We start from the raw sequence: 13,593 nt of genomic DNA, 5'->3' as shown, positions 1-13,593 counted from the left end.
TATGTGGCTGGTCCAGTTAAGTTTCTGGTCAATGGTGACCCCCAGGATGTTGATGGTGGGGGATTCGGCGATGGTAATGCCATTGAATGTCATGGGGAGATGGTTAGAGTCTTGCTTGTTGGAGATGGTCATTGCCTGGCACGTCTGTGGTGCGAATGCTACCTGCCACTTATCAGCCCAAGCCTGAACGTCATCCAGGACTTGTTGCATGCGGCCATGGACTGCTTCATTATCTGTGGAGTTGCGAATGGCACTGAACACTGTACAGTCATCAGCGAACATCCCCATTTCTGACCTTATGTTGGAGGGAAGGACGTTGATGAAGCAGCTGAAGATGGTTGGGCCTAGGACACTGCCCTGAGGAATTCCTGCAGCGATGTCCTGGGGCTGTGATGATTGACCTTCAATCACCACAACCATCTTCCTTTGTGCTAGGTATGACTCCAATGAAGAAATAAAAGTGCATTTTTGGAATTGGAAGGAGTACGAGAGTAATGGTGGTGGCAGTGGTCCAGCTCTGCCTTTCAGCTCAGACCCGTTAATGACTCCCCTACCAACTGCCTCTTTAAACCTCTCTCCCCTGCACCTTCCACCCTCACCTCCAAACGCACGTGCAAGGTGTTCGTGGACTTTTTTTGTCACTAAGTTTGAGACCATCTGTTCAGCTCCCTCTGCCCTACCCCTCCCTTCCCCTTGCCCTCCAAGCCAAGGTTCCCCTCCTCCCGCCCAAATCATGAACTCGCACCTTTCTGTAGTTTCCCTCCCTCGTGCCCTCTCCGAGCTCATCTCGCCCACCTCTTGCTCCCTCCCATTAAACTGCTGACCACCCAACTTCCAATCCTCGCCCCAACGTTAGCTGATATTGTAAATGGTTCTCTCTCCTTGGTTCCTCCTCCCCCCCCCCCCCCCCAGCCATCTGCCATCATTATCCCCTTTCTCAAAAAACCCCACTGTTGACCCCTTTGTCCTCGCAAACTATCGGCCCATCTCCAACCTCCCTTTCCTCTCAAGTCCGAAGGCACAACGTCAGGTTCCACATGTACAGCGGAGCAGGCTCGAAGGGCTGTATGGCCTACTGATGCGCTATCAATTACTCATAAAAGACTGAGAGTTAAGAGAGTAACTAAAGGCTTTTATTAACAAAAGAATGAAGGTCTGCCTCGAGTGGTCGACCGGTCCAGAAATACAAAGGGCTGGGGAGCAGTCACCTTTATACTAGGACTTGTGGGAGGAGTTAGCCGAGGCATGTCCAGGCATGTACACAGTGGAATACAAACAGTGGTTTACCACATTCATCCCTTGTTTAAAATTGAGTCCGGCGGGGTGAAGTGTATTAAAAGTTAGTGTATTGGAGTCTCTCCGGAGGTCTTGTCTGGCGCTGTGATCGGCGTGGCGACGGCAGGGGTAGTGGAGCTTCCGGCGTCGAGTCCTGCGTGGGCTGTGGCACAGGCGTGTCGTCCTCGTAGATGTCGAGCGGGTCGCTGGGCCCAGGCCTGCCGTCTGCTGGGGCTGGATATCGGCTCGTGGGGGGGGGGGGTGGTAGTGAGTAGTGGGTTACTGCGGCCCCCGAGGGTGCAAGGTCTCTTATGGAGACTGTGTCCTCCCGCCCGTCCGGGTATGCAATGTAAGCATACTGGGGGTTGGCGTGGAGGAGGTCGACCCTCTCAACCACGGGGTCCGTTTTATGGGTCCTCACGTGCCTTCTCAGTAGGACCGGCCCTGGGGACGTCAGCCATGGCGGTAGCGATGTCCCCGATGTGGACTTCCTTGGGAAGACAAACATTTTCTCATGAGGGGTGGCGTTAGTGGCAGTGCAGAGCAGTGACCGAATAGAGTGGAGCGCATCGGGGAGCACATCCTGCCAGCGGGAGGTTGGAAGGCCCCTAGACTTTAAGGCTAGCAGGGCGGCCTTCCAAACTGTCGCATTTTCTCTTTCCACCTGTCCGTTCCCCCGGGGGTTGTAACTGGTGGTCCTGCTTGTGGCAATACCCCTAGTTAGCAGGTACTGACGGAGTTCGTCGCTCATAAACGATGAGCCCCGGTCGCTATGGATATAGCTGGGGAAACCGAACAGGGTGAAGAGGTCGTTCAGACATTTAATGACCGTGGCACTGGTCATGTCCGGGCAGGGGATGGCGAACGGGAAACGGGAGTACTCATCAATAATATTGAGGAAGTACACATTGCGGTCGGAGGAGGGGAGAGGCCCTTTAAAATCAACGCTCAGGCGCTCGAAGGGGCGAGTGGCTTTTATCAGGTGGGCCCTGTCTGGTCTATAAAAGTGCGGTTTGCAATAAGGCAGGTTGCGGGCCTTGATGAAGTGGAAGAACCTGGTGACCCCCAGGTGGCAGAGGTCATTGTGGAGGGCCCGCAGTCTATCGATCTGCGTGCTGGCGCAGGTGCCACGCGATAGCGCATCCGGGGGTTCATTGAGCTTCCCGGGCCGGTACAAGATCTCGTAATTGTAGGTGGAAAGTTCGATTCTCCACCTCAAGATCTTGTCATTTTTGATTTTGCCCCTCTGCTTGTTGTTAAACATGAAAGCAACTGAACGCTGGTCAGTGAGCAGGGTAAATCGTTTTCCGGCCAGGTAGTGCCTCCAATGACGCACAGCCTCCACAATCGCCTGGGCCTCCTTCTCAACAGCGGAGTGTCTGGTCTCCGGGCCTTGGAGGGTTCGTGAAAAGAAGGCCACGGGTCTCCCCGCCTGATTGAGGGTAGCGGCCAGGGCAAAGTCGGACGCGTCGCTTTCCACCTGGAAGGGGATGGATTCGTCCACTGCGTGCATGGTGGCTTTGGCAATGTCTTCCTTGATACGGTGGAAGGCTAAGCGGGCCTCTGCCGTCAAGGGAAAAGAGGTGGACTTGATCAGCGGATGGGCCTTGTCCGCATAGTAGGGGACCCACTGGGCATAATAGGAGAAAAACCCGAGGCACCTCTTCAGGGCCTTGAGGTAGTGGGGCAGTGGGAGTTCCATAAGGGGACACATCCGGTCGGGGCCGATGACTCCGTGTTCCACAACACAGCCAAGGATGGCGAGGCGGTTTGTGCAGAATATGCACTTCTCCTTGTTATATGTCAGGTTCAGGAGTTGGGCGGTGCGGAGGAATTTTTCGAGGTTTGCGTCATGGTCCTGCAAGTCACGGCCGCAGATGGTCACATTGTCCAGATATGGGAAAGTGGCCTGCAACGCATTTTGATCTACCATCCGGTCCATCTCCCTTTGGAAGACGGAGACCCCGTTGGTGACGCCAAAGGGAACCCTAAGGAAGTGATAGAGGCGGCCGTTTGCCTCAAAGGCAGTATACTGGCGGTCCTCAGGGCGGATAGGGAGCTGGTGGTACGCTGATTTCAGGTCAATGGTCGAGAAGACGCGGTACTGCGCGATCTGGTTGACCGTATCAGCTATGCGGGGGAGTGGGTAGGCGTCCAGCAGGGTGTAGCGGTTTATTGTCTGGCTGTAGTCGATGACCAGGCGCTGCTTCTCGCCGGTCTTAACGACCACAACCTGGGCTCGCCAGGGGCTGGTGCTGCCCTCAATAATCCCTTCCTTCAGGAGCCGCTCCACTTCGGTTTTAATGAAAACCCTGTCCCCGGCACTGTATCACCTGCTCTTTGTGGCGATGGGCTTACAGTCGGGGGTGAGGTTAGCAAACAGTGGGGGGCAGGGGTGACTCTGAGTGTGGAGAGGTTGCACCTGGTGCGCGACGGGCAATTTGGGAGCTGCGGACTGTGAGTGGGGGTAGGGGTCCACCGTACGCCATCGTAACACTTTTAAGGTGGCACTGAAAATCTAACCCCAGCAGGACGGCAGCGCAGAGGTCGGGCAGGATCAGAAGTTTAAAATGATCGTACACGGTCCCGTCTACTACGAGTGTCACTACGCAGTCGCCGCCAATGTCCGCCGACTGGGACTCGGAGGCCATAGAAATCCGCTGGTGCGCAGGCAGGACTGGGAGAGAGCAACGCCGCACCGTGTCGGGGTAGATGAAGCTCTCCGTGCTCCCAGAGTCAAAAAGGCAGATTGTATCGTGGCCATTTACCTTAATGTCCATTGTGGAACTGGCCAGCTGGTGCGGTCTCGCTTGGTCCAGTGTAACGGATGCCAGCGTAGGGGTCGGTGTGTCGCTGCGGGTATCAGATGAGGCGGTGTTGGGGGCCTGCTGCGTTCCGGCTGTCGTCCAAGATGGCGGCGTCCATGATCCCCATGTGGCTGGAGGCGTCCAAAATGGCTGCTGTACCGGTGGTTCGCACATGGCCGGGGAGGCCCAAGATGGCGGCCCGCATGGCCCACACGCGGCGCTGCTGGGGTTCGGGGTGGCTTTGGCCCTGCAGACGTTAGCGTAGTGTCCCTTCTTCCGGCAGCCCGAGCAGATCGCGTTTTTTGCCGGGCAGCGCGCTCTGGGGTGTTTTGCCTGGCCACAGAAGTAGCATTTCTGGCCTTGGGGCACTGCTGTCTGGCCTTGGGACACTGCTGCGGTAGTTGGGCCGTTGCTGGGGTGTGGCTGGGGTGGCACGGCGCTATGAGGCGGTCCTACCGTGTCCCAGGCTGTCATTCCCCGCGGCGTCCACGGTGCAGAGGAGTAGGCATCCATGCCCCGGTAGGCTGTATCCAATGATAGTGCGAGTTCAGAGGCCTTGTTGAGGTCGAGGTCACTCTGCTCCAACAGTCGCTGTCGGGTGTAATTGGATCTGTGGCCCGCTACAAAAGCGTCCCAGATAAGTTCCTCTGTGTACACGGCGGCCTTTACATCCTTACAACCACAGGCCCGGCCAAGCACAGACAGTGCCTGAAAGGTATTCCACGGTCGATTCCCCAGGTTGTTGTTTACGACTCCCCAGAAGGTGCCTGGCGTACACTTCGTTCACTGGGCGCGTGTACTGGTCCTTGAGGAGCTTGATAGCGTCCGCGTACGAGGTCGCGTCTTGGATGACCGAGTACACTCGGTGGTTCACTTTGGAGGTCAGGACATCCAGTTTGTCCTCGTCCGATTTGATTGCTGCGGAGGCGGTCAGGAATTTTTCGAAACACTTAAGCCAGTGAGTAAACTTGGTGGATGAGTCCGCCTCCCGATGATCTAAGTCCAGGCATGCTGGTGTGAGGATCTTCTCCATTATAAAAATTTTGTTAATAAAATTGATGCGCTATCAATTATTCATAAAAAACTGAGAGTTAAGAGAGTAACTAAAGGCTTTTATTAACAAAAGAATGAAGGTCTGCCTCGAGTGGTCGACCGGTCCAGAAATACAAAGGGCTGGGGAGCAGTCACCTTTATACTAGGACCTGTGGGAGGAGTCAGCCGAGGCATGTCCAGGCATGTACACAGTGGAATACAAACAGTGGTTTACCACACCTACTCCTGCTCCTAATTCTTATGTATGCTGTTGACACCCAGCTCGACCTCGCCACCACTACTCCCAGCCCCTCCACCGCCTCTGTGTTGTCAGACTGTTTGCCCAACATCCAGTCCTGAAAGAGCCGCAATTTCCTCCAATTGAACATTGGCAAGACCAAAGTCACTGTTTTTGGTCCTTGTCACAAACTCCGTTTCCTCACCACTGACTCCATCCCTCTCCTTGGCCACTGTTTGAGGCTGAACCAGACCATTCACAACCTCGGCGTCCTATTTGACCGTGAGCTGAGCTGCCGACCCCGTATCCTCTTCATCACCAAGACCCCCTACTTCCACCTCCATAACCTCGCCCGTCTCCACTCCTGCCTCCACTCATTTGCTGCTGAAACCCTCATCCATAACGAGAGTGTCAGCCTAGGTTATGGGCTCAAGTCTCTGAATCCACAGCCTTCGGACTCGAGCAGAGAGTTAAACGATACCTTTTGGTATGGCACTAGGTGTGTTGCCAATAATTCAGCCTTGAGTTATGGTGTATTAGGAAGTGAGTTGTGGAGAGGGGGTTTAAAATGAGATTCTCTGCTTCGATCTGCTGTACCTCTGCAGAGTGTCTATTGACACCAGTGCTGGCTAATGCGTTGCCCTGTATCAGCCAATTAGTTGGAGGCAGGGCGGGACTAGGACAGGGCTCACCGCAAACAGTCAATTTTACAACAAACTAAGTCTATTTAAACAGTGCACGACAGCAAAAAGCTTGCAGACTCTATTTAAACAGCATACTACACCAAACCGAACTCATGACTGAAACTGTAGCAACATCTCTCGATAAAACAGGATTATTTCTCCAGTGAAATACAGTGAGTGGAGGATAGCTACATACAAATTATATGTGTAAAATCAATCCCAGTCACTTCCAGCAGTGCAGTCTCCAGGACGGGGCAATTTCCCAATCGTCTCCATTCTGGCGGGGAGCAGCCGTGTCAATACATGTAGCCGTACCTCTGTCGGTCTGTTCGAGCCTGACTTGTCTTTTCCTCTCTTGCAGGCGGAGTATGACTCCATGCTGCTGGAATACGCAGGAGAGGGCATTCCCCTTCTGGCAGCTGCTGTGGGAGGGCAGATCTTTGCCCCGTACTTTGCTGGATTCCTCCCCCTGTTGCTGTGTAAAACGGTACGTGTGGCTTCAATGTGTAACTGCTGTCGGATTTCGGGTATCTGGCGGCACTGTGTCGGGACCTTATTCCACGAACAAAGAGTGAGACGGGTGAAGGTGGGCAACTGAAACCTTTCCCAGTAATCCAGTGTTGCTGGAAACCTGCTAATACTGGATGTGTATGTACGGAACAACACCTCTCAACTGCAAGCACTTGGGGAAACCAGTGTACAATAATTTAAGAACAATTAAGATAATGGGCAGCGACCGGTCGATATATAAACCCAACCAGGCCAGAAACCAAAGAATCCCACAGCCATCCAATGTTTAGACATTGCACGTGACACCTGATGCCAGTTGGAGGCTTGAAATCTCAGTCTCCCCTTCATTCCTGTAATTTGCCAGGCCTCGGCAGTGCAATAAATATATATGTCATATTACACACAAAGCACTGGGATTCATTCCAGAACTGAGAGGTTATATCTATCAGGAAAGTCTGATCAGGCTGGGGCTCTTTTCTCTAGAAAAGAGAAGGCTGAGGGGTGACCTGACAAAGCTCTTTAAAATTATGAAGGGGTTCGATAGGTTGGGCATAAAGGAGATGTTTCCTCTAGGTAAGTCCTAAATCATGGGCCCAGAAATATAAGATGATCAATAATAAATCCAATAAGGAATTCAGGAGAGTGGTGAGAATGTGGAGCTCGCTATCACAGGGAGTGGTTGAGGGGACTAGCATAGATGCATTTTAGCAGGAAGCTAGATAAGCACATGAAGGAGAAAGGAATAGAAGGATATGGTGATAGAGTTAAAGAGGGGTGGAGGAGGCTCGAGTGGAGCTGTTGTGCCTGTTTCTGTGCTGTACATTCGATGTAATTCTATGTATTACACAAAATTATAGATGGCAAGAATTGCTGGATGCTTTGAACCGCTCCGTCATTAACCTAGCTAAAGCCGATAAAAGTCCCTTCTCACTGTGAGGCTCCCCCCCCCCCCCATTGAACTTAATGACGATCGGGAAAGTGTCGGGTTTACGACCTTCTTACGAACTATTCCTGCCGGGGTCCTTTAGGGCTGCCAATTAATGGCAAAGAGGAACCCTGGTAAATACCTGGTGTTTTATGGCCCTGACACGGCACTCAGCCGTGGATATCCCAATATTTCAATGCACTAACAATGTTTGCATTGCACTATGTGTATGTTTAGAGGGTTTTAGATGTATGGTTTTGGAGGGGCCACAAAGGGTCATCCAGTAGGCTGCGGAGTCTCGCTCCGGCAGGTAGTGAATTGTTTCAGGAGGTTTTCTTTATAATTCTTTTTACGAGGTCCCAGATGCAACGTTCCCATCGCTGCGCCATTATCAGATTGACGCTCCGACCATTTGCAGCGTAAATATAACACACTGTCAGCGGTCAGCGCAAAAGGCCCGATTTAGCGTAGTTCACCACCATGGCAGCGATTTCTGGCCCATCGATACTTCCGCTGGTCAGGCACGAGGTGTGTGGCGTTTGAATCTCCCAATCATTGGAAGGTTGTTGTCCTTGGTACAAGCATGAGAATCCGAGGTGATTCCGTAGATTTACATCGTGTCTACAGCGCAGAAATGGGCCATTCGGCCCAACTAGTCTGTGCCAGCATTTATGCTCCACAGGAGCCTCCTCCCACCCCTCTTCATCTAACCCTATCAGCTCTCAGGAGTTTGTTCCAAGTAAGACCACTGACGTATAGTCACTGTAAAAAGCCAAACTCCATTTTGCTGAGATTATGGGGACCTAATTGAGGCTTTTCCTGGTAGCTGAGAGCGAACATTGGGCAGTCCTTATTTACAGACATAGCGCATTGTAAGGTTTTTATACAAACAAACCAGCTCCACTCCCAGCTTTACAAACCATTCATCTGAAACCCCCGAAACATGCACACAGTGCATTGCAAACATTGTTAGTGCACAGAAATATCTGGATATGGTAGTTGGAGTTTCGCAATGTTTGTAGTGCACAGCATGTACATGAAGGGTAGGGCAATGGAAGGACCATCTGACCCCTCAATGCATTTGTTAGTGCGTCCCCCTGTGCCATTATCCCCCAACCGCCAGTCACGGTAACCGCTTAGAGAGGCTAAAAAAAACATGTGGCTAATTTCAGCAACAACAGCGTGCAATGTTGCAGCGCCTCTCGTGTAGCAAAATGTCCCGTAGCGCTCCACGGAGGGCCAAGCCATCAACCACGATCATCTTGAGGGTGGAACAGGCTCGGAGGGGCTGAATGGCCGATGCTCCAAAATAACCGGACGGGTTAGCGGGAATGACCAAAGGGCCAGGTCAGAGGAGGTAGGTTTTAATTTAAGGAGCGGGGAGGCAGCAAGGTGGCGGGTGTTCAAAGAGAGTGTTCTAGGGACAGCTGCGGCTGAACATGGGGCATGCAAAGAAAAGCAGAGTTGGGAGAGCAGAGGGCCCATACTGGTACGCTGAGGTTACAGAGTAGGGAGGAGCGAGATGAGGACAAAGATTTTGAAATCAGTCTGTTGAGGTTTGAAATCGGCTCAATACGGCAACGCCTCTATTTTAAAATTCTCATCCTTGTTTTCAAATCCCTCCATGGCCTCGCCCCCCTCCCTATCTCTCTAACCTCCTCCAGCCCCACAACTTTGAGATCTCTGCACTCCTCCGATTCTGGCCTCTTGCGCATCCCCAATTTCCATTGGCGGCTGTGCCTTCAGCTACCTGGGCCCTAAGCTCTGGAATTGACTCCCGAAACCCCTCTGCGCCTCTCTCCTCCTTTTAAGACGCTCCTTAAAACCTACCTCTTTCACCAAGCTTTTGGTCACCTGTCCTAATATTCTCCTTATATGTCTCAGTGTCAAATTTTGTTGGATAAAACTCCTGTGAAGCGCCTTGGGGTGCTTTATTACATTAAAGGTGCTGTATAAATGCAAGTTGTTGCTGTCTGTACCATTACATAGCAATCTCCTGGCTCGAGAAAGGGTGATGTATTCACAGATGTTTCCCTCTGCGGAACCTGTTACTAATACTGACCCATTGCTTTAAAGTCAATCTTAATTCGACAGTTCAGTGGTCGCTACACCTAAATTGACTTGTACGTCCTTACTTAACAGGTTACTATTACTACACTGTGAAGGGAAATCAATCGCAGTATAACATTAGCAGACCTCCGGGCAGTCTGATTAACCCTCTCCTTACAGATACCCACAGCAGCGAGTTGTTATTAGAACATAAGAAATAAGAGCAGGAGTAGGCCATACGGCTCTTCGAACCTGTTCCGCCATTCAATAAGATCATGGCTGATCATCGCCCTCAACTCCACTTTCCTGCCCGATCTCCATATCCCTTGATTCCCCTAGAGTCCAAAAATCTATCGATTTCAGCTTTGAATATACTCAAAGACTCAGCATTCACAGCCCTCTGGGGCAGAGAATTCCAAAGATTCACAACCCTCTGAGTGAAGAAATTCCTCCTCATCTCAGTCTTAAATGGCCGACCCCTTATCCTGAGACTGTGCCACTTGGTTCTAGACACTCCATCCAGGGGAAACAACCTCTCAACATCTACCCTGTCAATCCCCTTCAGAATCTTGCATGTTTCAATGAGATCACCTCTCATTCTTCTAAACTCCAAAGAGTATAGGCCCATTCTACACAATCTCTCATCATAGGACAGCTCTCATAGAAACATAGAAAAATAGGAGCAGGAGTAGGCCATTCGGCCCTTCAAGCCTGCTCTGCCATTCAGTATGATCATGGCTGATCCTCTATCTCAATACAGTACCATATTCCCGCTCTCTCCCCATACCCCTTGACGCATTTTGCATCTAGAAATTTATCTCTTTCTTAAATATATTCAGTGACTTGGCCTCTACAGCCTTCTGTGGTAGAGAATTCCACAGGTACACCACTCTCTGGGTGAAGAAATTCCTCCTCATCTCAGTCCTGAATGTCCTACCCCGTATCCTGAGACTGCGACCCCTCGTTCTAGACCCCCCAGACAGGGGAAACATTCTCCCTGCATCCAGTCTGTCTAGCCCTGTCAGAATCTCATCCCAGGAATCAATTTAGTGAACCTTCGTTGCACCACCTCCAAGGCAAGTATATCCTTCCTTAGATGAGACCAAAACTGTGCCCAGTACTCCGGGTGTGGTCTCACCAAGGCCCTGTACAATTGTAGCAAGACTTCCTTACTCTTATACTCCAACCCCCTTGCAATAAAGGCCAACATGCCATTTGCCTTCCGTATTGCTTGCTGTACTTGCATGCTAGCTTTCTGTGTTTCTTGCACGAGGACATAGAAACATAGAAGATAGGAGCAGGAGTAGGCCATTCGGCCCCTCGAGCCTGCTCCACCATTCAATGAGATCATGGCTGATCATCCAAATTCAGTACCCTGTCCCTGCCTTCTCCCCATATCCCTTGATCCCTTTAGCATTAAGCAATATATCTAACTCCTTCTTGAATGAATTGGCCTCAACTGCCTTCTGTGGTAGAGAATTCCACAGGTTCACCACTCTCTGGGTGAAGAAATTCCTCCTCATCTCAGTCCTAAATGGCTTACCCCTTATCCTTAGACTGTGACCCCTGGTTCTGGACTCCCCGACCATCGGGAACATCCTTCCTGCATCTAGTCTGTCTAGTCCTGTTAGAATTTTATAAGTTTCAATGAGATCCCCTCTCATTGTTCTAAACTCCAGCGAGTATAAGCCCAATCGACCCAATCTCCTCTCATACGTCATTCCTGCCATCCCAGGTATCAGTCTGGTGAATCTTCGCTGCACTCCCTCCATGGCAAGAACATCCTTCCTCAGATAAGGCGACCAAAACTGCACACAATACTCAAGGTGTGGTCTCACCAAGGCCCTGTACAACTGCAGCAAGACATCCTTGTTCCTGTACTCGAATCCTCTCGCTATGAAGGCCAACATACCATTTGCCTTCTTAACCGCCTGCTGCACCTGCATGCTTACCTTCAGCGACTGGTGCACAAGGACACCCAGGTCTCGTTGCACTTCCCCTTCTCCCAATCTATTGCCGTTCAGATAATCTGCCTTCCTGTTTTTGCCACCAAAGTGGATAACCTCGCATTTATCCACATTATACTGCATCTGCCCAATCACCCAACCTGTCCAAATCATACTGGAGTTTCTCGGCATCCTCCTCACAACACACGCCCACCCAGCTTTGTGTCGTCTGCAAACTTGGAGATATTACATCTAGTTCCCTCGTCTAGATCATTAATAAATACTGTGAATAGCTGGGGTCCTAACACCGATCCCTGCGGTACCCCACTAGTCACTGCCTGCCACTCGGAAAAAGACCCGTTTATTCCAACTCTTTGCTTCCTGTCTGCCAACCAGTTCTCTATCCAAGTCAATACCTTGCCCCCAATCCCATGTGCTTTAACTTTACACGCTAATCTCTTATGCGGGACCTTATCGAAAGCCTTCTGAAAGTCCAAATACACCACATCCACTGGTTCTCCCTTATCTATTCTACCAGTTACATCCTCAAAAAAAAGCACAATTTACCTTTTGTAAATCCATGTTGACTTTGTCCGATCCTGTCACTGTGCTCAGCTATTACATCTTTTATAATGGACTCTAGCATTTTCCCCACTACCGATGTCAGGCTTACTGATCTATAAGTCCCCGTTTTCTCTCTACCACCTTTATTGAATAGTGGGGTAACATTAGCTACCCTCCAATCCATGGATACTGTTCCAGAATCTATCGAATGTTGGAAGATGACCAGCAATGCATCTACTATTTCTAGGGCCACTTCCTTAAGTACCCTAGGATGTAGATTATCAGGACACCCAAATCTCTCTGAACACCAACATTTAACAGTTTCTCACCATTTAAAAAATATTCTATTTTTCTATTCTTCTTACCAAAGTGAATAACCTCACATTTCCCCACATTATACTCCATCTGCCACCTTACTGCCCACTCACTTAGTCTATCTATATCCCTTTACAGACTCTGTGTTCTCCTCACAGCTTACTGTCCCACCTAGCTTTGTATCATCAGCAAACTTGGATACATGACACTCGGTCCCTTCATCTAAGTAATTAATATAGATTGTAAATAGCTGAGGCCCCAGCACTGATCCTTGCGGCACCCCACTAGTTACAGCCTGCCAAACTGAAAAAGATCTTTTTGTCCCTACTCTGTTTTCTGTCTGTTAACTAATCCTCAATCCATGCTGCTATATTACCCCCAAACCCCATGAGCCCTAATCTTGTGTAATAACCTTTTATGTGGCAACTTATAGAATGCCTTTTGGAAATCCAAATATACTACATCCACTGGTTCCCCTTTATCTACCCTGCTAGTTACATCCTCAAAAAACTCTAATAAATTTGTCAAACACCATTTCCCTTTCATAAAACCATGTTGACTCTGCCTGTTATGAGCTGGAATGCGCTGCCTAAAAGGAAACGGATTCAGTAGTAACTTTCAAAATGGGAATTGGACATACACTTGAAGGGAAACTATTTACAGGGCATTGGGGGGGGGGGGGGGTGGAGTGGGATTAATTGGATAGCTCTTTCAAAGAACCAGCACAGGAACGATGGGCTGAATGGCCTCCTTCTGTGCCGTTTCATTGATGTCCCTAGAACTCTGTGGGAATTGAATCTGGAGAGAATGCCACTGGACGGCATTGTGTGGGTGACACAGAATAGCTGAAGTCTTGAGAGTGACCTTTGTGATGCGCTTGATGTGTTTCTTTGTGTTTCAGAAGCCAAGCTGCACAGTGGCCGAGAAATCCTTTGCCATTGGGTCGATCGCCGAGACGGTTCAGGCAATGGGGCCAGCGACGGTGCAGTTTGTGCCCAGGCTGCTGCCGATGCTGCAGGCTGGAGCACGCGATACAGACAATGAGGTGCGCAGCAATTCCGTCTTCGGCATCGGAGTACTCGCTGAGCAAGGGAAAGAAGCCATTTTCGAGTATCCTGGACTCCGCCGCAAAAAAAACCACCCTTTCCCTTTTCAAGAGGGCTCGGTGGAATGGACCCTCCCATGTGGAGCTGGGCGACACGGAGCAGATAGACTCCCTCTCACCGGGGCTCAGTGGAACCTACCCTCC

The 13,593-nt window shown here is 50.6% G+C and overlaps 1 protein-coding gene across 1 annotated transcript in view; it reads left to right on the top strand.

Moving 5' to 3' along the window:
- Window positions 1-13,593, top strand: part of ipo4 (importin 4) — a 147,580-nt gene that overhangs the window by 122,992 nt on the left and 10,995 nt on the right. The window contains exons 25-26 of the mRNA XM_085984404.1: window positions 6,397-6,522; window positions 13,246-13,454. Coding sequence (XP_085840530.1) covers window positions 6,397-6,522; window positions 13,246-13,454 — 335 coding nt within the window. The remainder of the gene's footprint in view (window positions 1-6,396; window positions 6,523-13,245; window positions 13,455-13,593) is intronic.

This window comes from Somniosus microcephalus, chromosome 4, assembly GCF_052327205.1.
Source record: "Somniosus microcephalus isolate GS21.2 chromosome 4, FLI_Smic_1.0, whole genome shotgun sequence".
Classification (NCBI taxonomy): Eukaryota; Metazoa; Chordata; class Chondrichthyes; order Squaliformes; family Somniosidae; genus Somniosus; species Somniosus microcephalus.
The sequence above is the reverse complement of the archived record's forward strand: the minus strand, read 5'-3'. Positions and strand labels throughout refer to the sequence as shown.